The sequence below is a fragment of the Chiloscyllium punctatum genome, chromosome 6 (assembly GCF_047496795.1).
Source record: "Chiloscyllium punctatum isolate Juve2018m chromosome 6, sChiPun1.3, whole genome shotgun sequence".
NCBI lineage: Eukaryota > Metazoa > Chordata > Chondrichthyes > Orectolobiformes > Hemiscylliidae > Chiloscyllium > Chiloscyllium punctatum.
Window position 1 is genome coordinate 40,679,679 of NC_092744.1, and position 22,975 is coordinate 40,702,653.

The 22,975-nt window shown below is 39.1% G+C and overlaps 1 protein-coding gene across 3 annotated transcripts in view; it reads left to right on the forward strand.

Annotated features, from left to right (window-relative positions):
• dis3l2 (DIS3 like 3'-5' exoribonuclease 2) overlaps nt 1–22,975 on the forward strand; it is a 282,451-nt gene that overhangs the window by 116,601 nt on the left and 142,875 nt on the right. For all 3 annotated transcript variants that reach the window (XM_072572523.1, XM_072572522.1, XM_072572524.1), the window contains 2 exons: nt 5,101–5,180; nt 15,070–15,182. In XM_072572523.1, the coding sequence (XP_072428624.1) occupies nt 5,101–5,180; nt 15,070–15,182 (193 nt within the window). The remainder of the gene's footprint in view (nt 1–5,100; nt 5,181–15,069; nt 15,183–22,975) is intronic.

Here is a 22,975-nt window from a genome sequence, read left to right on the forward strand (position 1 = left end):
ACCAGTAATAGCTTTCCTAAATCACTGTGATTGTTTACTGGTGGATAACATTCTGTAACATGATATTCCATCTAACATTTTAAGTATATGCGTATTTTCAATCTGATTGGTGGAGGGTGGACTTTAAAATGTTTAATTTCTGGTTCATCTTAAATGGTTATGATATTTTTATTTATTTCCCTATTCCTTTCACCATTGTAAATTCACTTCTAACTTGACCTATCACAGTACCATTTTAATATTTGAACATGAGCCTACACTAATTTCTCTTCCTGTCTTAAGTATTCACTACATAATTCACATCATTGAGTTTTCTTTTGATTTGCTAAGGTCAAGTGGGTGGCACGGTGGCTCAGTAGTTAGCACTGCTGCCTTACAGTGCCAGGAACCCAGGTTCGATTCCAGCCTTGGATAACTGTCTGTGTGCAGTTTTCACATTCTCCCTGTGTCTGCATGGGTTTCCTCTGGTGTTCTGGTCTCCTCCCATAGTCCAAAGTTGTGCAAGTTAGGTGGATTGACCATACCAAATTACCCATAGTGTCCAGGGATGTGCAGGGTCACAAGGATAGAGTAGGGAGGTAGATCTGAGTGGGAGGATGTAATTACCAATTTTGGGGGAGATATTTAATTTTTGCTTTAATATTTACAAAGGATAGTGAAAGTGAGGACATATATAGTTTTAGTGGGTGATGTTGAATATTTGATAGAATGAATCGTAAAAAAGGAATAGTTGTGAAATGGAGGAACTTAGTTCATGAGTCGCTCGCTTCTGTTTGTTGCATCCTTGGCTGTTGAAAAGTGAAAGAAAGAGGAGAACAGATGCACTAGCTATTGTTTTCAGCTCTTTTTACTGGACTGGAACTCATGTGCCTGCAGCAAGATTCATTGATGTTGTGCGGATGGACACCTCTGAATAGAAGCAAAGCAGGAACGTTTTGCTGAACCAGTATAAAACTCTGACTCAGTGACAACTAGAAGATTTCATCCATTTCTAGTCCCCACACTGTAGGAAAGATCCTTGAAAGGATGCAAAGGAGATTTACAAGAATGCTTCTAGTTGAAGAACAAAAGAGAAGTGCAGCACAGGAACAGGCTGTTTGGTCCTCCAAGCCCATCATGTCCTAAATAAACTAAAAAACAAACCTGTTCCTATTCTGTCTGTATCCCTCTATTTCCTCCATATTCATGTCACCATCCAGATGACTCGTGGGTGGCACGGTGGCACAGTGGTTAGCACTGCTGCCTCACAGCACCAGAGACCCGGGTTCAATTCCCGCCTTAGGTGACTGACTGTGTGGAGTTTGCACGTTCTCCCCGTGTCTGCGTTGGTATCCTCCGGGTGCTCCGGTTTCCTCCCACAGTCCAAAGATATGCAGGTCAGGTGAATTGGCCATGCGAAATTGCCCGTAGTGTTAGGTAAGGGGTAAATGTAGGGGTATGGGTGGGTTGCGCTTCGGCGGGGCGGTGTGGACTTGTTGGGCCGAAGGGCCTGTTTCCACACTGTAAGTAATCTAATCTAAAAAAATGTTGCCAACGTGCCTGCTTCCACCACCTCTTCTGGCAATGGGTTCCAGGCTCCTACCACTCTCTGTGTGAAAGATTTCCCTCACACAACTCCCTTAAACTTTCCCCCCTGACCTTGAACCTGTGCCCCCTTGTAATTGAAACTTCAACCTTGGGAAAAAACCTCTGACAATCCACCCTATCTATGCCTTTCATACTTTTGTAGACCTCTATCAGGTCTCTTTTCAGCTGCTGTCATTCCAGTGAGGACAGTCCTAGTCTTTTTAACCTTTTCTCATAATCAATGTCCTCGCGACCAGGCAATATCCCGATGAACCTTCTCTGCTCTCTCTCCAAAGCTTCCATATCTTTCTAGTAGTCTGGTGACCAAAACTGCGCACACTACTCCAACAAGGGTTTTTATAGAGCTGCAACATGGTTTGCTAATCCTTGTACTCCATGCCCCGGCCGATGAAGGCAAGCATGCCATCTGCCTCCTTAATCATCTTGGCCACCGATATTGCAGCTTATAGTGAACTGTGGGCCTGCCCACCCAGATCTATCTGTATGTTAATGTTTCGCAGGGCTCTTCCATTTACAGTATAATTAACACCTAAGTTTGATCCCCCACCAAGCAGCACATCACATTTGTTTGGATTGAACTCCATATGCTATTGCTGAAAAATGTGTTGCTGGAGAAGTGCAGCAGGTCAGGCAGCATCCAAGGAGCAGGAGAATTGACGTTTCGGGCATAAGCCCTTCTTCGGGAATGAGGAGAGTGTGCCAAGCAGGCTAAGATAAAAGGTAGGGAGGAGGGACTTGGGGGAGGGGTGTTGGGAGTGCGATAGGTGGAAGGAGGTTAAGGTGAGGGTTATAGGCCGGAGAGGGGGTGGGGGCGGAGAGGTCGGGAAGAAGATTGCAGGTCAAGAAGGCGGTGCTGAGTCCAAGGGTTGGGACTGAGATAAGGTGGGGGGAGGGGAAATGAGGAAGCTGGAGAAATCTGCATTCATCCCTTGTGGTTGGAGGGTTCCTAGGCGGAAGATGAGGCACTCTTCCTCCAGGCGTCGTGTTGCTATGGTCTGGCGATGGAGGAGGCAAGGACCTGCATGTCCTTGGCGGAGTGGGAGGGGGAGTTAAAGTGTTCAGCCACGGGGCGGTTGGGTTGGTTGGTGCTGGTGTCCCAGAGGTGTTCTCTGAAACATTCCGCAAGTAGGGGGCCCAGCTCCCCAATGTAGAGGAGGCCGATGTAGAGATGCACCCGATGTGGCCTCCTCTACATTGGGGAGCTAGGCCGCCTACTTGCGGAATGTTTCAGAGAACACCTCTGGGACACCCGCACCAACCAACCCAACCGCCCCGTGGCTGAACACTAACTCCCCCTCCCACTCCACCAAGGACATGCAGGTCCTTGGCCTCCTCCATCGCCAGACCATGGCAACACGACACCTGGAGGAAGAGCGCCTCATCTTCCGCCTAGGAACCCTCCAACCACAAGGGATGAATGCAGATTTCTCCAGCTTCCTCATTTACCCTCCCCCCCCCCCCCCCCACCTTATCTCAGTCCCAACCCTTGGACTCAGCACCGCCTTCTTGACCTTCAATCTTCTTCCCGACCTCTCCGCTCCCACTCCCTCTCCGGCCTATCACCCTCCCCTTAACCTCCTTCCACCTATTGTATTCCCAACGCCCCTCCCCCAAGTCCGTCCTCCCTACCTTTTATCTTAGCCTGCTTACCACACCCCCCTCATTCCTGAAGAAGGGCTTATGCCCGAAACGTCGATTCTCCTGCTCCTTGGATGCTGCCTGATTTGCTGTGCTTTGCCAGCAACACATTTTTCAGCTCTGATCTCCAGCATCTGCAGTCCTCACTTCCTCCGTATGCTATTACTGTGCCCAAGTTGCCGATATATCTATATCCTGTTGTATCCTTTCACAGTCATCAGCACTATCAGGAACTCCATCAATCTTCATGTCATCTGCAAGCTTACTAATCAGACCAACCACCTTTTCCTCCAGATAATTTATATATATTACAAACAACAGAGGACCGAAGATCGATCCCCGTGGAACACCACAAGTTACCAGTCTCCATTCTGAAAAACGACCTCTGTCTTCTATGACCAAGTCAGTTTTGTATCTATCTAGCCAACCCACCCTGAATCCCATGTGATTTTAGTTTTTGTGCCAATCTGCCATGTGGGACTTTTTTTTTAAGATTAGATTCCCTACAGTGTGGAGACAGGCCTTTTGGCCCCATAAGCCAACACCGACTTGTGAAGGGTAACCCACTGAGACCCTCTGACTAATGCACCTAATGCTATGGGCAATTAGGCATGGCCAATTCACCTGACCTGCATTTCTTTGGACTGTGGGAGGAAAATGCACACTGACACGGAGAGAATGTGCAAACTCCACACAGACAGTCGCCCGAGGCTGGAATCGAACGTGGGTCCCTGACACTGTGAGGCAGCAGTACTAACCATTGTGTCACCGTGCTGCCCCACTTTATCAAATGCCTTGCTAAAGTACATGTAAACTACATCCACAGCCCTTCCCTCATCAATTATCTTTATCACCTCTTCAAAGGTTCAATCAGGCGGATGAAACATGACCTTTTCTGTTCAAAATCATGCTGCCTATCACTCACTAGTTCATTTTCTTCCAAATGTGCATATGTCTGGTCCCTTGGTATCTTCTCCAAGAGCTTCCCCACCACAGCTATCAGGCTGACTGGCCAATAATTTCCTGGATTATCCCTGCTTCCTTTCTCAAATTGATGGATTTCACCCCCAAAGATAAGTTGAAGAAAGTGTGGCTATTTTCCTTGGAGGAAAGGAGATTAAGGGAAATATGATATGGATGTAAGAGATTATGCAGTTTTAGATAAGGTTGACAAAGAAAAGCTATTGTCTCTATCTGATAACACAACAATTCAGGGATGCTGATTAAAGAATTCAGGCAAGTGATGCAGGAGAGAATGTGAGGAAGAGCTTTTTTCTAAACTCATAGATATGCCTCTTAATTAAATCTGCTTGGTATAATTTTAAAAGATGAATCATATAATTGACTGTCTCTACTGCTGACTGTCCAAAAGGCTAAAGTTTAAGTAGCTATGTGCTCCATTTGTCATAGTAATGAAGTAGTATTTGAAAGGGTGCTGTGTCATCTTGATTGAAGTATGAAAAAATTATCTTTGGGTAGTTATCTTTTCTTTGCTTTGCTAAAACTGATCTAATCTTCAACCCTCCCACCCCATTTATATTTTATTGACCATCCAAAACTCCAGTGTCACATATATCGAGATGCAATAAATGAAATATATCTTTACAAGTGTTAATGTTCAAGCAAGTATCATTGCTTGTGCTTTGAAGAGTTGTATCCTTTCTTCTAACAGAAAGGTCCAGAAATTTCCTTTGAAACTCAAGAAACGTTGAGATTAAAGTTGTGATTGACAAAACAGAGTTTCCGTGTCAATATTTTTGAAGAATGTACAGACTATGCATTCTTAAACATCAAATAGTTTTCTAGAAACATTGTCTATTTTTGGTTAGCTATGAAATACTACAAGATGAAATAAATTTGCCATTTATTTTATAGGAAAGAGTGCATATTCACAATTGATCCAGCCACTGCAAGAGATTTGGATGATGCACTGTCTTGTCGCGAACTTCCAGATGGTATGTTTTTTTTTAAACACTTTTTTTTCTGCAATGCATGAATAAAATTTATTGTTCCTTTCTATAACATTTGAGAAGAAATATAAAACACTTAAGAATGGTCAAACCACATGACTTCTAAATCGATTTGCAGTGTAGTGTTTTTGTTAGTATGACTGAGGAAACAATGTGGCCTAGGTTTTGTAGTCAAGAGTGAAGTGATATTACTTGCCGCTAAATTTGAAGAAAGCTCTACACAATGATCCAACAATTTCAAACCTGTCATCAAGTCAAGGGTATGGTTTGGCATGCAGCTCCCAGTGATATCAACAAGCAGCGAATCACACCAAACTATCCACGCATAGCAAAACGGTGTTAAAAATCACTTATTCTTCACTGTTAATGTTGAATTTTAGCTAGCAACATAAATGGTTATGATTGAATTAAAAGACAAACTGAAATAAAACAGCTTTTTCAAAACATTTTAAAATAAAAATGTATGTACTTTTTAAACTTCATTATGGAGAAGCTTTCTATTCCAGTCTTGTTAAATTGCTTGATTACTTCTGGAGAGACCTCAAGATCAGGCGCTGATAGCACTTTCTGAAACCCTGCATTATCTTGCACATGTATGGACTCCAGCAGTTGCTGTCAGGTTCAGTGTGGTAATGACAGTGAATGTTGATGGTTTTGCCATCATTGCTTTCTAAAATCCAAGCGTACAGCTTGCAGGTGAAAAAACTCCAAATGTGTCATTCATTCTACTGGAAATAAAATTACTATTTGCCTGTCATCTCCAGAATATTCTACTTTATAGTAAGTAACTGTATACATATAATGATTTTGAACATCTATAAATAATTTTTAATGCACATTACAAGTATGAAAGATCATTCATATGTTGCATATGTTTTCATCTTTCATAAAAGTTGGCTTGAAAAATCCTCATTGGAGGATGCTTAAATTGTCAAAAAGGTAAGAAGGATATAGTGCAACTGCTGTTAATCTGAAAACAAAAACACACAATGCAAAAAATGCACAGCAGGCTAGACACATCTGAAAAAAGACCACACTACTTTATGACTGTTTGGGTGTGTACAGATCAAAGGCGTCTTAACTGACCTTTCCTTGACTGCACTATTATTTTCTGGCATGTATATTATAAATTAATATAGTTCAGTGATTTATAACTAATAAAAACTCGGGAAAAAAATTGTTTTTGGGGGAGAAAAAAAGCGTTCCATTTCCATGGCATGAGGCTGAGTGGTACTGCTGCTGAAGTTGTGAAGCAGTGCAATGATTAAGCTCGTTCGCCTTCTGTGACATTATCCTCTGACTCATTGTTGGCAGAGTCCATCATTAATGTGTAGCTGATGTCTCTGTGGAGTTCCTGACGTTATTGTCTTTTGCGCTGTAACTCATTTTGAGTATTATGGTAACAATCAAATATGATTCTCTGTCCTATGACATCTTTATCTCATAATCATGAATTCATTACTAAATATTAAAATTAAATGAAATAAGTAATTTGGTTAAAGTGAGAATTGAAAGTTCAAGATTATTTATTTAATTTTGTTTTAAATGCAATTCTTTAATCATTTTAAATATAGAAATTATTTGAATGTAATAAAGTTATTTAAATATGACAAGTAATTTGATAAAATAGAGGAATGTTAAAATAACCATCTTTTAAATGACTTGGATGTGCACAGAATTTAATTGGTGTTGAATTTTAAATAGTTTTATGTACTTATGTAAATTGATATTTTAATGTGAATTACTTCATTTAGAGAAGTTATGGGGTGAGAAATTGATGCCTTAGGTTCAAAGTATCAAAACGTAATATCAAACAGAACAAAAAATAATTTTGAGACGCTATTTTGAGACTCGCCCCACAAAGGCAGCAGCAGTCTTACAGTCCAGCTGCCCCTGGAGGGAGATGGGGTGGGGGGGCCCGCGCATCGTGTGCTGCTGCCTAGTCTCCTGAACAGGGAGCAGACTTAGCAAGTGCACACTGTGTGAAACCCATTGAACACAAGGGGGCAGGGAGTGAGGCTTTAGCAATGCAGCAGGTCCCTTACACACAATTGTGTGTCTTTGCTCAGAAACAAACCCTAAGTCAGAGCAAGGGAGCAAGGCAGGCAAAACGAGGAAAAAAGAAACTGCAGAAAACTCCGAGCCCCAGAGGAGAGGTATTGAATCAATTAACCGAATAATCAATTATCCAAAGGAAAGAGTGCCCGCCCGTCTCGTTTGGATAATCAAGGTTCCTCTGTATACAAATATGTCAAAACTCTGCCACATTTTGATGAAAAAGATGTTGATGTCTTTTTTTATCTCATTTTAAAAATTGGCTAGGCAGATGGAGTGGTCCAATGATTTATGGGTGATGCTAGTTCAGACTAAATTGGTAGGCAGAGCTAGTGAGGTATTTGTCATGCTGTCAGATGAGGGGTCAAGAGATTGTGAAGAGGTTAAGCAGGTTATTTTAAGTACTTATGAATTGGCACCAGAAGCATACAGACAACAGTTCATGAAGCACAAAGAAGGAACCAGATCAGGCTTATGTTGATTCAAAAGAATTAAACACAGTCATTTTGATCAATGGGTGTATGGTCTTAAAAATATGCAAGACCTTTGAGGCCTACGAGAGGTTGTTTTGCTGGAGAAGTTTAAAAATTCACTTCCAGAAGTGGTAAGAATTCACGTGGCAGAACAGAAAGTCAGGGAGTGCGAAGGGCAGCAGAATTTGCAGATTAATACATGTTGGTGCACAAGACAACCTTCTCGCCAGAATTTCGTCCTGTGAGGGATGCGAGTTGGGAGAAGTGGTGATCCCACACTACAAAACCAAGGGTAGAATTTAGCACAGGATAAAAGAGAAGCCCAACAGGAGGTGAAAAGCCTCAGGTGTTTTCACTGTAATGGACTGGGACATAGGAAATTACAGTGTCGGTGGTTTCATAAGGGCACTGGGATAAACTATTTTCACTGCCAGAAGGTGGGACATATATAGTCACAGTGCTGGTCATTAAAGAAAGGGACTGTGGGAAAAGATGTGGTAAAAGGAGCTAAGCCAGTGGCATTAGTGAAGGTAGTAAAGGATACTCCAAGAAGAGCTGAGGAGCTGCAGGAGAGTGCACAGCCTAGGCAAGGGCTGTGTATGGAGTTAGTACCTGATCTCGACAAGGAATTTGCCTCTGTGGGTAAAGTTAACTCAGAAAGAATAGGGAGAGAAGGACAAAACATTATAATTTTTAAAAGTACAGGATCTAACCAGTCGCTGATAATAAGGGCTGAGCAATTATGCACTCTTTCTGATCTGTTACCAGAGAGTGTGGTAATTTGTGGGATAGATGGACAGAAATTTAGTGTTCCCCTATGGAAGATTAGGTTGGAGTGCCATCTCAAGACTGGGGAAGTTACAGTGGGAGTGATTGACAGAGTGTCAGTTCCATGAATTCAGTTTGTTTTCGGGAATGATTTGGCAGGATCCAAGGTGGAGAAGCCCAGGGATGACTAACAAACTGAGGAGTTAAAACAGAAATATCCTGGTTTTTTCCCAGACTGTGTGGTAACCAGATCTCGCTATCATAAATCACTGCACAAAGTGAAAAGTAAAGAGAAAGTTGAAGGAGTTGAGGTTCAGTTAGTGGATACCCTGTTTGACGTAATGGTGCAGGAGAAACCTAAACAGGCAGAGGGTCAGACAGAAATGTTTACTCCTGAAAGGCTAAGACACTTGTAACAAAACAATAAAAGATATATATGTGGATGCGTGCTCTGAAAAGGAGGCAGAGAATATTCCAGGGGTTTATTATCTGAAAGATAAAATCTTGAGGGGGAAATGGAGGCCATGGCAGATTAGTGCCGAGGAGAAATGGGCCGAAGTGCACCAGATTGTGTTGCCAGTAGCATACAGAATGCAGTAGAAGCATTTGTTACTGCAGTATAAGGACATATGTAAGAATCAGATGGGGAAGACTAAAGCTATTGTACATGAAGTACATGGGAATACTGCTCCGATAAAACAACATTCCTATCGGCTTAATCCTTTCAAAGCCAGACAGCTCCATATGGAGGTGGAAGCCTTGCTCGACAAGAACATAATTGAACCAAGCCAGAGTGAGTGGAGTTCGCACATCGTCTTAGTTCTCAAACCGGACAGGACTCAACGATTCTGCGTGGATTTTCGGAAAGTTAATGCTGTTACAAAATCGGACTCAAATCCAATTCCTAGATTGGAGGAGTGTATCGAGAAAGTCGGATAAGCCAGTTACATCACCAAGTTGGACTTAATGTGTGGTTACTGGCAGGTACCTTTATCCAAGACGGCAAAAGAAATTTCTGTATTTTTAACCCCAAATGGGCTATATCAATTTAAAGTGATGCCCTGTGGAATGAAGAATGCACCTGCCACATTCCAAAGCTCATGAACAGAATTGTGGCTGGGTTAACAAACTATGCAGTCTATTTGGACGGTGTAGTGATCTTTAGTAAGTCCTGGAAAGATCACATGGTACAATTGGCAGAGCTCTTTGAATGGCTACGAGAAGCAAAACTGGTGATAAATTTAAATAAAACTGAATTTGCGAAAGCACAGGTGATGTTCTTGGGACATAATAAGGTTAACCCCAAGGAATGCAGAGGTGAAAGCCATCGAGGAATTTCCACTACCAACCTCAGTTCTTAGGACTCAGTGGATTCTATCGGAAGTTTGTTCCAAACTTCAGCAGTGTAGTGGCATCGTTAACCAATTTGCTGAAGAAGAACACAAAGTTTCAGTCGATAGAACAATGCAAGGAGGCAGTCAACCACTTGAAAGCCATATTAACCACCAAACCAGCTTTAACTACGCCAAACTTTTAAAAATCTTTTAAAGTCGCCATCGATGCGAGTGATATAGGAATTGGAGCTGTACTCCTACAGGAAGATGAGGATGGGATTGCATTGCCAGTTAGCTACTTTTCGAAGAAGATCAACATCCACTTGAAGAAATACTCCACGATCGAAAAAGAACTATTGGCCTTACAACATTGTTCGTGACATAGACATTAAAATGTGTCGGAGACAGTTGTGTACACAGTTCACAATCTGCTTACATTCTTAGAACATTTTAAAGACAAACATATGAGGCTATTTTGTTGGAGTCTTATGTTACAGACTTTTACTTCAAAAAAATTGTACATGTTATGGGTGATAAGAATGTAATCGCAAATGCGTTATCGTGGAGTTAACTAATAAAGTTTAGATGAGATTTGTATTTATTTAATGCTCTATACATATATAAAGTTAAATGTGAAGAAGTTAAGGTGAACTTAGATTAAAGTTATCATCATGTTAGGGTAATGTGTTTAAAGAATAGAAAAATAATGAAGCCATCTTTTCATTATGATTGTTCATTACTTTCTGAAAGGGGGAGGTGTTATGAAGGTGTAAGGGGTAACAGTCTCTCCATTTATTATAATAATAATACTAGCACTCTCCTAAGGAACAATTGCCCTCACTAATTTACAAAATGAGTGATGATTAGGAAACAAGATAGATTCAGAGGACTCCTGCAATAGCCACCTGGCTTTCATAGACTGCCTAGTGGTGACCAATTCCTCTTCTGTCTGGGAAACAGTAAGGATCAAATGCTGGAAGCCAGAGTCAATTGATGTGAAGCTGGAAAAGTATAGTGGGTTTGACAGCATCCGAGGAGCAGGAAAGTGAATGTTTTGAGCCAAAATGTTGACTTTACTGCTTCTTGGATGCTGTCTGACTTGTTGTGCTTTTGCAGCTTCACTCCTTCTTTTTCTGTATGCTTTAAAGCTGTGATGTGACCACGTCCCTCAACATGTTATCCATGTAGTTCTCTGCTTCGTGGATGCACAGCAGTGACTCAGACTCTAAACCTGGAGCTTAAGCTTGTTAAACCTGTGATACTTCCTGTAGATGTATTTTTCTGAAATACATGATGCATCCATGAGTTCATACATCCCATGGGAATTGCAGTTCATTTGGCCAAACTAACTTACAACCCTGTAAATTTGGAACATGGTGGAAGAAGCCAAAGACCAAGGGCTTTGACATAGAGTGAATAGTCAGAGACTTTTTCCCAGAGCAGAAATGACAATCACAATGGGGCATAATTTTAAAGGTGATTGGAGGAAGGTTCAGGAAAAATGTCAGAGATTGGTTCTTTACACTGAGAGTGGTGGATGCATGGAGAGCACTGCCAACAATGATGGTAAAGTCAGATACAATAGAGACATTTAAGGTCTGACTCTTGGATAGGCCAATGCATGATAGTAAATTGAAGGTATGTAAGTTTGTTTGATCTTAGAGTAGGAAACAAAGTCAGCACAACGTCAACAGGCGAAGCGGCTATACTGTATTGTCCTATGTTCTATTACATCTTCAAGTACTTATGAAGTACATGATCTAAAAATTTGATAGGTTCAAGCTTTCATATGTTCCAACAGATGGCTTGAGTGATCGGTGAATCCTAAGAAACTGGTATTATGCTTGTGGATTGGACATTATCTCAAAACATATGGGATAATGAAGGGACCTACAGGCTTGTTAGCCTTACCATGATAGTAACTGAATTATTAAAGAGCATCCAAAGGATGTATGAATGATATATAATATATATACACACTTACATAAATATGTAACTCTGATGGTGTGCAACTGTGCTTTAGAAAGAAATCATGGAGACGGTAGCAGAAGTTCTGACTGAAATAATTTTTTTAATGAGTAAATTTTATCCTGTGGCTGGGGTTATTAGCCAGTTTGACTAGAGCTTTGTATTTTGAAGTAATATTGGTGGTTGAGACCATTATGATATAATTCAGAAAACTTTGACATTTTAGTGACAAAAATAATTTCAGCTCAAGAATATATGCTTAATGTTGGCTCATCTACTTTGTGTTGCAATATGAAATGACTGTTGTACCTTGGAATTAAACTGAGCACCTGTTGCTCTGCATTCTTCAATTAATTTTCACTTTCTGTAATCAGCACTAAATCATGGCTGACATTTCTATGAAGTATTGAGGATGAACCCTACGTCAGAAGCATCATCTATTTTTTCTGGTGTTAAACCAAGCCCCCATTTATCTGCTTAGCTGATAGTAAATGATCTCTCAGCTCTAATTCAAAGAAGAGTACGAGAATAATCTTGGTCGCCCTGGCCAACATTTCTTCCTAAATTAACTCAAAGGAAACAGATTATCAGATCATTATCGCATTTTTGAATTTGTGGGTGTTTAAAGGGCACAAATTGGCTCCTGTGATTCCTATGTTACAGCTCGTGAGTACACTTCAAAAAGTACTACTTTAACTATAAAGTGATTTGAGATGTCTGGTAGTCATGAAAAGCGCATGTAAATATAAAATCTTACTTTAAATTGTAAATCAACTATCAAAGCTTTTAAGCAAAATGTCAAAACAAAACCTTTCCTTCCAATTTGATCTTACAAAATTCAGTTTTCAAATTTTACAACTACATTTTGGTTGAGGGAACTGAAGAATATTTTTCCTCGACTTAGTTTCCAGGATATTTATATTGGTTCCATAAAATGAGTGGAAAGCAACTTGTTGGGCTTATTAAACTTCACAATGTTGTGGAAGTTGCATCAAAGTTTTGAATGTAATTTAGAAATAAACTTCTCATTCTGATATTCTGGTTTGTATTTCTCCTCATTTGGAATTAATGTGCCAGGAGTCCAAAGCAAAATTAATGGTAGAAAACTGGCATGTAAATTACTTAAATCTTCAAAATGTTTGTTTCATATTATGAATAATCAATAGTTCTAAATATCATTTATGGATTATACTTGTATTTATTCAAAGCAATGAATCCTAAAAATACATCACATGGATCTCCAGAAGTAAAGGCAGTATCATTTTTTTCCCGCGTATTATGCAAGAAATTTTTATCTATATAGATTTATATTTCTGTGTGCTTGGAGTTGAGTGGGAACATCTCCGGGCAGACCAGCTAGAAATCTCTTCTTTATTCATTCAGTTGTAGTATTTGGGTGTCATGGGCAAAGTAGCACTAATTGTCCATCCTTCAGTGTCGGTTTATAAGAATAATATGATGAGCTTTATCACTAGCTTTTAGAGAACCAGGCTACAGCTGGACAACATAACTGTAAAACAAGAATAGATTGAATTGAAATTGACACTGTCAGTTGCTGGGAGGTCAAAGAGTTGAATATTGTTATTAGGATTTGAGAGGCAATGGAATTGCAGAAGCCTTTTGAAATTCATGGGACATAGGCATTGCTAGCCGCCAGCACTTATTCATGTTCCGAGTTGCTCTTGAAAAGGTGGTGGTGAGCAGCCTTTTTGAACTGCTGCAGTTGATGTGCTGTCGATTGATCCACAATTCCATTAGGAGTTTGACTCCGTGCTAGTGAAGAAACGGCAATATATTAAGTTGGTGTTGAAGTCACGAGACTAAACTTGCCAATATGTTAAATACAGGGACTCTGGTATGAGTATTAATAATATTTTTGGGTACTGTACCAGGAGTGTATTTTGAGTCAGCATACAAAAATTGTCCTTTTTCCAAACTAAAAATGAGTGTTTTGGGATGAATAAGATTCTCCTTCTTACGTGTTTAAAAATCTTTGAATTTGTATTATAAGTAGATGATTTAATGTATTTATTTTAATCTTCATTTCTTTTAATAAATTTCAGTTTTATTGTTAAAGCAAAATCTGCAGCATTGCACACTAATATTTCAGTGAGAGACCACTTTGTTAAAACCAAAACAAATCAAAATATGATACTTCAAGCTAAGTTTCAGTCTGGGATATGACTTGTCTGTAAAAACATTTGTTGGGATCATAACAAGGGGTATCAGCAACCGGGAATATTATGAAATCCACAACGTAATTGAAAACGCAGAGGGCCACTGCACACAAAATGTGCGTAAAATGAAACAAACACTTTGAAGGTATGATCTAAAAGGCTCTTCTGCACTGTAACAATTCTCTGATTCTAGTTCAAGATGATTGGAGGTACTAAAGCTCTGTTTCTCATCTCTTCTCTCCTCCTTTTAAACTCTTCTTAAAACCGACATCTTTGATATTAGGAATGATTAAAAGCTTTCTCAGTCAGCGGCACGGTGGCTCAGTGGTTAGCACTGCTGCCTCACAGCACCAGGGTCCAAGGTTCAATTCCAGCCTCTGGCAACTGTCTGTGTGGAGTTCGCACATTCTCCTGTGTCTGTCTGCGTTTCCTCCGGGTGCTCTGGTTTCCTCCCACAGTCCAAAGATGATAAGGTCAGGTGAATTGGCCATGCATCATTGCCCATCGTGTTAGCTGCATTAGTCAGAGGGAAATGGGTCTGGGTGGGTACTCTTCAGAGGGTCAGTGTGGACTAGTTGGGCCGAAGGGCCTATTTCCACACTGTAGGGAATCTAATCTAATCTAATCGTTGGTTCAGTGTTAGTTCTTTGATTATGTTTTCACTCCTCTCCTAATCCATATCTGAGGCTGAACCAGATTAGTTCACACCGCATACCTGTTTAAATCTGAAGTAAAATTCTAACTCTATATTCTCCATTACCAAAACCACCTTCTTCAAGCTCCACAAATGTGTCACATTTTTGTTTGAAACACTTAAGCATGCTTTTGTTACGTTTTGTTATATCATGGGGAGGAGTACTGTAGTGGTAATATTACTAGACTAGAAATCCAGAGAGGCAGACAAATGTTCACAGGATATGGGTTTGAATGCCATGGCTGATTATGAACTTTGTATTCGATAAAATCTGGAAGTTAAAATCTGTCTAACTGCGATCATGTAACTTTTGTCAATTGTCACAAAAACACATCTGGATCAGCAATACTCTGTGCATATAGATTGTATACTCATTGATGATATTTGTCATAATTTATTCAAAAGGAAACTTTGAAGTTGGAGTGCATATTGCAGATGTGAGTTACTTTGTTCATGAAGGGACTGCTCTTGATACGATGGCCAGTAAGAGGGCAACCAGCGTCTACTTGGTTCAGAAGGTAAGGAATGTGAAGTTAAACCAATGATGATCAGTGTAGAGAAATAGTTAATAGTTATCTAAAACCGGTTTAAAAATTAGGAGTGCATTGTAACAAAAGTACAGATAAGTTAATCTCTTAAACATATCCTAAAAATGAGTTTATCAGCTGATGGATAAATTCAGTCACTGAACATTTAAGTATGCACTCTTTTACTGTGAATGATACTGGTAAGTAAACGGAACTTACAAACATGTAGCTTACACTGCTTGAATAAAAATAAGTTGTTAAAATTTTGAATTATTAATCATTTTCAGTTTACATATACGTGAGAGGTTTGCAGTGTTGAGGGTTTTCTGCTTAAAACTGTTCAGAATACCATGTGTCAAATTGTACTCAAATGATTGAAACTAAATTTTTCTGTACTCCACAAAGTATTTACAACCACTTAAGCCTTCTCCATGTCTCTTTTTTAATGGAATTAATACATCTCATATTTCTCTCTCTTTCGTATGCTTTAGGTAGTTAACTCTCATAAGCATCTATTACTTTTACTCCAACTACTCCTTTGGTAGTGAGTTCTACATTCTACTTATTCTCTGGGCAAACAGGTTTCTCCTGATTTGGATTTATTAGTGACTATCTTGTATTATGATTCTAGAAAGAGGCAAAAATATAGAGTGGAATTAAGGCAGGACTTCAATTATTCTGATATAAATTGATATATTGATTGTATAAATGGCAGAGAGGGGGAGATATTAAGGAGAATTTTGTCAGTATGTTTTAAACCCAACATGAAAGGAGGCATCGATGGATATAGTTCTGATTAGTTAAGATAGGTCAAATGGATCAAGTGTTATTGGGTAATATTTAAAGACTAGTGATTCTTTAGCATAGAGTTTAGATTAGGTGTGGAAAGGACATGGACCACAATAGAGTAAAATAATTACGGACCCATTTCCACAGGGTGTAAAAACATTTGGTTCAAGTACATTGGAAGCAAAACATTGAAGATGGCAGAACAAGTTGAGAAAAGCAATAGGGGTCCCTTATAAGCATGCTCCTAAAGATGAAGTCCTTCACCCAGTGGATTGATTGGCAAAGCTGGGTTTATTCTCCTTAGAGAATGTTGAGAGGAAACTAAATGAAGAAAGACTGTTCTCTTTGGTGGGGCCCAGAACCAGTGGGTGCTGATATATTGCTCAATGGGGAAAAAAATCAATGGGAAAATGAGGCAAAACCTTTTTCAGCAGAATATGCTGAGGATCTGCCTGAGAATGGATGTGAATTAAATCTTGGGGTTCAACACTGAATTGATGGGTATCAAAAGAGAAACAAAGTTACAGGATTCTGGATAAAGGGCAAGTGAAAATAGCCAAACTCCTCTTACGAGGAGCGAGTGTGGATACGATGGTCTCTGTCTTTGTTGAAACTACTTGATGATGGACAGCCAATAAATCTGGTTTTCACCCTTGCCATGTTTCTGTACCCTATTTATAGGATGAAGAGCAGAACTATTCACTGTAACCCATGTAGTCTAGCCAAACTCCTATTTAACTTTAATATATTTCACCTATAGAAGTGAATCCCACTGTTTTGTATTTTTTATTTAGGGATTGATTATCCTACATCACTATTTTTAATGGTCTCTGAATCTGTAACATTCTATTCCTGTACTCTATTTACAGTTATTTTTCATGAATTATATGGCATCTTTATTCTAACAAAGTGTACTACCTACTTAGCTACATTGAAGTTAACTTGACAGTTGCACACTGTTCTGCGAGTTTATTCATGCCTTCCAGTATTTTGTTACAATCCTTTTCCAAATTAACTACATCTCCCAATTGAATGTCATCTACAAACTTTGAAATCATACTTTTGATTCACTTATCAAAATTGTTTATGTAAGTAGTGAACAGCAGTAGACTCAGCATCAGTCTTTGTGGCTCAACATTTCTCACCCTTGCCAGTCAGAGTAACTACCTTTCTTCAAAACGTTATTTCAAATAATTCATTGAGGATGATGAAATATGACTTTTGCATTCGAATCTGACAATTAAAATGCATATTGATGGGTATATGAATAGGAAGGGTTTGGAGGGATATGGGCCAGGTACTGGCATTTGGGACTAGATTGGGTTGGGATATCTGGCCGGCATGGCCGAGTTGGACTGAAGGGTCTGTTTCCATGCTGTACATCTCTATGACTCTATGAGCTGACCGCTCTGTACTACCTTTTCAGTTTCTAGATAGTTTAATATCTGTGAACAATTGATTAAGGATCTTTCTCATTTTTATCACTGATGTTAAGTTAATGAATTCATCACTCCCTTTGTTATAAACATGTTTATATTACAAATATTGTGCTTTGTATACATAATTTAAACTTTTCAATTGGATATATTTATCCTACACTCTGTTCACCATTTTAACTGTCTCCCACTGTTTATCTAGTTTTTTGTCAATAAATGTCTTCAGCTTATTTTATTAAGTCTGTTTGCATCTCCTTTAAATAATTTTTCCTCAATTTATTACTCTAATTTTTGTCTTATTTACGCTGTTGGTAATATTTATCTTACTATGGTGTGATTGTTGTTGCCAAAATATTCCCCTATGTTCACTCCTCAACACTCTTTTCTAACTAATTTCCCAGTATAAACCAAATTTGTGTTGAATTTGAGTCTTAATGTGAGCCACTTCTAATTAGAAAAAAAATCATTTAAAATAAAAATTAATTTAATCATACTTTAAGTTCAATTTAAAGAGAAAAGTGCAGCAAAGAAGTCTAGTTTCTCTGTTGACAAGTATTTATAGAGAAGGAGCAATTGGGTAGATAAGGTTTCTAACTATATGAATAATGCATCATTACGTGTATTTCACTTTGGAATTGCTTCATCCCATAATCAATGACTGAAAAGGGCAGATGTTTTGATAACTGATAACATTTGATTATGTTTTTAATAGCTAATTGATCATCAAAATTACCTCTTCTGTTAACTCTTCAATTAACCAGAAATTGATTGCAACATAGAATTGAACTTTTGGTTTTAACAAATGCTCTTTGGAGCTCACTATAAAAATATGAAAATCGTTTAATTATAAACTATAAAATTATTAATTATAAAACATTAATCATTTCAATTCATTTAATTTGTAGAATTTACATTATCTGAGAAGTTTAGAGTTTGATGCCTTGAGAGATGAAACGATTTGCCAAATTGGTGAAACTTGACTGCCAATGCTATTGAACAATGTCTGTTCGAAAAATGAACAAATTATATCATTATTTTCATGTCACTTAATCAACAGCTTGATGTTTTTAAAACTTTGTCTCCTTGCTGGTACTGAGGAACATAGGAAATAGGACCAGAGCTAGGACAGTTGGCTGCTTATCCCTGCTCTACATTCAAGTAAATTTTGGCTGAACTTCTACCTCATTGCAATATTCACCCGCAATCCTCATATCCCTTTATATCTTCAATATCTAGAAACCTAACACTCTCTCCCTGAATACATTCAACAATGAAGCCTGCATACCTCTATGGGGAAGAGCATTCCAAAGATTTAACCTCCTCTGGGTGAAGAAATTACTTGTTAGCTCAGTCCTACTTGGCCTACTCATTATTCTAGATGCCCCAGTCAGGGGAAACACCCTTGCTATCCAGCTTATTAAAACCTGTAAGAAGTTTGTATACTTCAATGAAATCCTTTCTGATCCATCTAATCTCAAGAGGGTATAGGCCCCATCTCTTCTCACAGAATATTCTAACTGCTGTTCTCAGTCTGCTGAATCTTTACTGCACTCTCTTTAACAAGTAAATTCTTTTGGTGTAAGTTTGCTCACTGAGCTGGAAGGTTTGTTTTCAGACGTTTCATCACCATACTAGGTAACATCAGTGAGCCTCTGGTGAAGCACTGGTATTAGTGATCTGCTTTCTATTTATGTGTTTCAGTTTCATTGGATTGGTGATGTCATTTCCTGTTACTTTCTCAGAGGGTGGTAAATAGAGTCCAAGTCAGTGTGTTTGTTGATAGAGTTCTGGTTGGAAGGCCATGTTTCTAGGAATTCTCATGTGTGTCTCTGTTTGGCTTGTCCTACAATGGATGTGTTGCCCAGTTAAAGTGGTGTCTTTCCTCATCGGAATGTAAGGATACTAGTGAGAGTGGGTCCTGTCTTTTTGTGGCTAGTCGATGTTCATATATCCTGGTGGTTGGTTTTCTGCCTGTTTGTCCAATGTTGTGATTGTTACAGTTCGTGCAAGATATTTTGTAAATGACGTTCGTTTTGCTTGTTGTCCATATAGGGTCTTTCAAGTTCATTAGCAGCTATTTTAGTGTGTTTTTGGGTTTGTGGGCTACCATGATGCCAGGAGATCTGAGTAGACTGGAAGTCATTTTTGAGATGTCTATGAAGTAGGGGAGAGTGGCTAGGGTTTCCGGATGCGTTTTGTCTGTTTGTTTGGGCTTGTTGCTGAGAAATCGACAGACTGTGTTCATTGGGTAACCATTTTTTTTGAATACGCTGTATTGATTATTTTCCTCTGCTCTTTGTAGTTCCTCTGTGCTGCAGTATGTGGTGGCTCATTGAAATAATGTTCTAATGCAGCTTAATTTGTGGGTGTTGGGATTCATCGCTTCTGCAGTTCAGTATTTGGACCGTATGTGTTGTTTTCCTGTGGACGCTGGTTTGAAGTTCCCTCTTGGCTGCTTGCTGTACTGTGAGTTATCACCTCAGGAAGTGACATCACCAACCTAAGGAAACCTAAACACAAATAGAAAGTGGGTTATAATAGCAGTGCTTCACTCTAGGCTCACTGATGTTACTGAGTATGGTCACGAAAAATCTGAAAATTAACCTTCCAGCTCAGCAAGCAAACTTACATCCACAACCTCAACCTGAGCTACAAATCTTCTCAAAGCTCACTCACTAAATTCTTTCTTACTTAGAGTTGCAAAACTGTATATGATGCTCTCGATGCAATCTCACCAAGGTTCTATTCAGTTTCAGCAAGTTTTCACATCTCCTGTATTCAAATCCTCTTGCCAGAAAGACCAACACAGCATGTTATTAATATTTACTCATGGAATGTGGGTATTGCTGGTAAAAACAGATTGCTTGCCCTTTCCGGATTACCCATGAATTGAATGGCTTGTCATACGATTTCTGAAAATAGTTAAGAGCTACATTGCTGAGAGCCTGAAAATGCCTGTGGGCCAGACCAGGTAGGGATGATCGATTTCCTTCCCTAATGGACATTAATGAACTGTATGGGTTTTTATGATAATTGATGATAGTTTCATGATCACACTCACTGAATCCAAATTTCAATTCTAGATTATGTCTAGAGGTGCTGTGGTGGGATTTGGACTCATCTCCCTAAGAGGCTTAACATGCTTCTCTGGATTGCTAAACCAGAGACATTATCACGATGCCATTCTAATCGCTTGCTGTGCCTGCATGTTAGCTTTCAGTCACTTTTGACCAAGAAAGGTACCTTTGGCCATCAACACTGTAATCTCTATTTAAGAAATACTTTGTGTTTCTGTTTTTCCTACCAAAGTTGACAATTCCATATTTTTCCACATTCTATCCTGTCTACCATGTTCTTGCCCACTTACTAAGCTTGTCTAAATATCCTTGAAGACTCACAATTCACATTCCCACCTAACATTGTGTCATCAGAAAGCTTGAAAGCATTACATTTGGTCCTCACATACAAATTATTGATAAACTTTGTGAATAGCTGGAGGGCAGGCATTAATCTTTACAGTACCACAGTAGTCACAGATTGCTAACCTGAGAATGAGTCATTTATTCTGTTTTCTGTCTGTTAACTAATTCTCAACTCATGAACATACTCCCAATTCCTTGCACTTTTAACTTTCCTTACTAACCACCTATATGGAATCTTCTCAAAAGCCTTCTAAAAACTCAAATACACTGTACCCACTGATTCTGTGTCATACATTCTGCTAGTCACATCCTCAAAAAACTCAACACGTTTGTCAAACGGGCTTTTCCTTTCATATATCCATGTTGTCCATTTTTCTTAAATGTCTAATTATCAAAGGCTTCAAATAGATTCCAACTTACAAATGGTTCCTACCAATGTTTGCTACCCTTGCTCTTTCTTAGCTCCATCAAATTGATCCTGCACCTTCTTGGATTCTAATTGGTTTAGCTTGTAGACCAGTGATTTGCACGATAAATCAGGATCAGTTTCACTTATTTTTACCGATAGAGGCTTACAACACGTGCGATTCCAATGATATGTTAAATATAACTGAATTAAACAGACATATTTTCATCAAGAAAGATCCATTTTTTGGGTATGCATCTAAGGAAATTCCAGGTTATGATTCTTTTGTGGGATGTGGCATCTCTGGTGAGGCCATCCCTAATTAACCTTAAACTACTAGGCTTGCTGGTCATTACAGAAGACAATTAAAAGTCAACCATGTTGCTGAGGGTCTGGAGTTACATGTAGACTATACTAGGTAAGGATGACAGATTCACTTTCTGAAACTCGGTGGTTTTATAAATAATCAATGAGACTTGTATTTTGGCTTGCTTAATTTTCCAGATTTATTAACAACTTAGTTGCTACCAAGTGGAATTTGAACACCTGCCCCTAAAGCATTAGTTTGGGCCTAATGGATTACTGGTCCAGTGTCATTACTAATGCACCACTGTCTCCACCTACAGAGTTTAGTAGGAATTAACCCATTTATTATCCATTGTTTATCTTCTCGTTCTTTCCTATCCGGCTACTTCTATCTCTAAACCTTTATGACCCTGTTACCTCTAGTCTTGCTGTCTGCTGCCATTCACCATCTCACTTCTTTTACAATCACAAACTGTTTCTCTCCCAAGTTCACTGCTGATCAACTCTCTATGAGCCTGACAGCAGAATACACTACAAAGAGCCAGTCTGTCTTTGCAAGAGCAGCTTCTCACTGACGATGACAGCTCTGCTTATGAGGGCAGCTTTTCTCTGACTGATTGGCCCTCTTGAAGTTTCAAGGGCTTTTGGATGCATTCAGGGATAAATTCAGCAATTGTACCCATATGTTTTGATCAGATTTGCTCTGCCCAAAGTGTGCTCCTTGGCATATGGTGAATCCTGAGCTGATCTTGACAGCATTTTTCAGTAGTAGGCAGGACAAGGAGGTAGGTGCTAAGTCCAGGAAGTGAAACTGCACTGTTGGTTTATTCCAAGCCATAGGCTTGCCATCTGGCTAACTGAATTAACCAGCCCACTTTATTCCCATAGAAAAACTAAAAATAAATAAGCTTCTCTGCTATAGCAAACAATGTAGCTGGGAGGAAAATACCTAGGAATAATATATACAAAAGTATTTGTGATGTGTGTGTATATTTGTCAATAAACCTTTGCATTAATGTTCAAAATCTTGTTACCCTGAAACTCCAACTGATCACAGTAAAATCGTTTAAATTTAAATGTGTGGAATTATGGAGAAATAATGACTTAGAGTGAAAAAATAAATGGATTTAGAGCAAATATTGAGAGGAACATAAGGGCCCAACAGCAAGAAAGCAAAATAGGCAACGCAGACTGGGGTTTTAGCAATTGGTTTACAATTTATTTTACTCTTTCATTGAGCAGTGGTGAGAGAGATCAGCTGTTACTTGTAAACAAATCCATGGTATTAAATGTAGAGAGATCCACTTTTTGTAGTTCGATCTATGAAATTTTTTTTATATCTCTGGGGTTGGGAGAAGGTAGATAGGGAGAAACTGTTCGCACTGAAAAGGATTAGGAATAAGAGGGCACAAGTTTGGAATGATA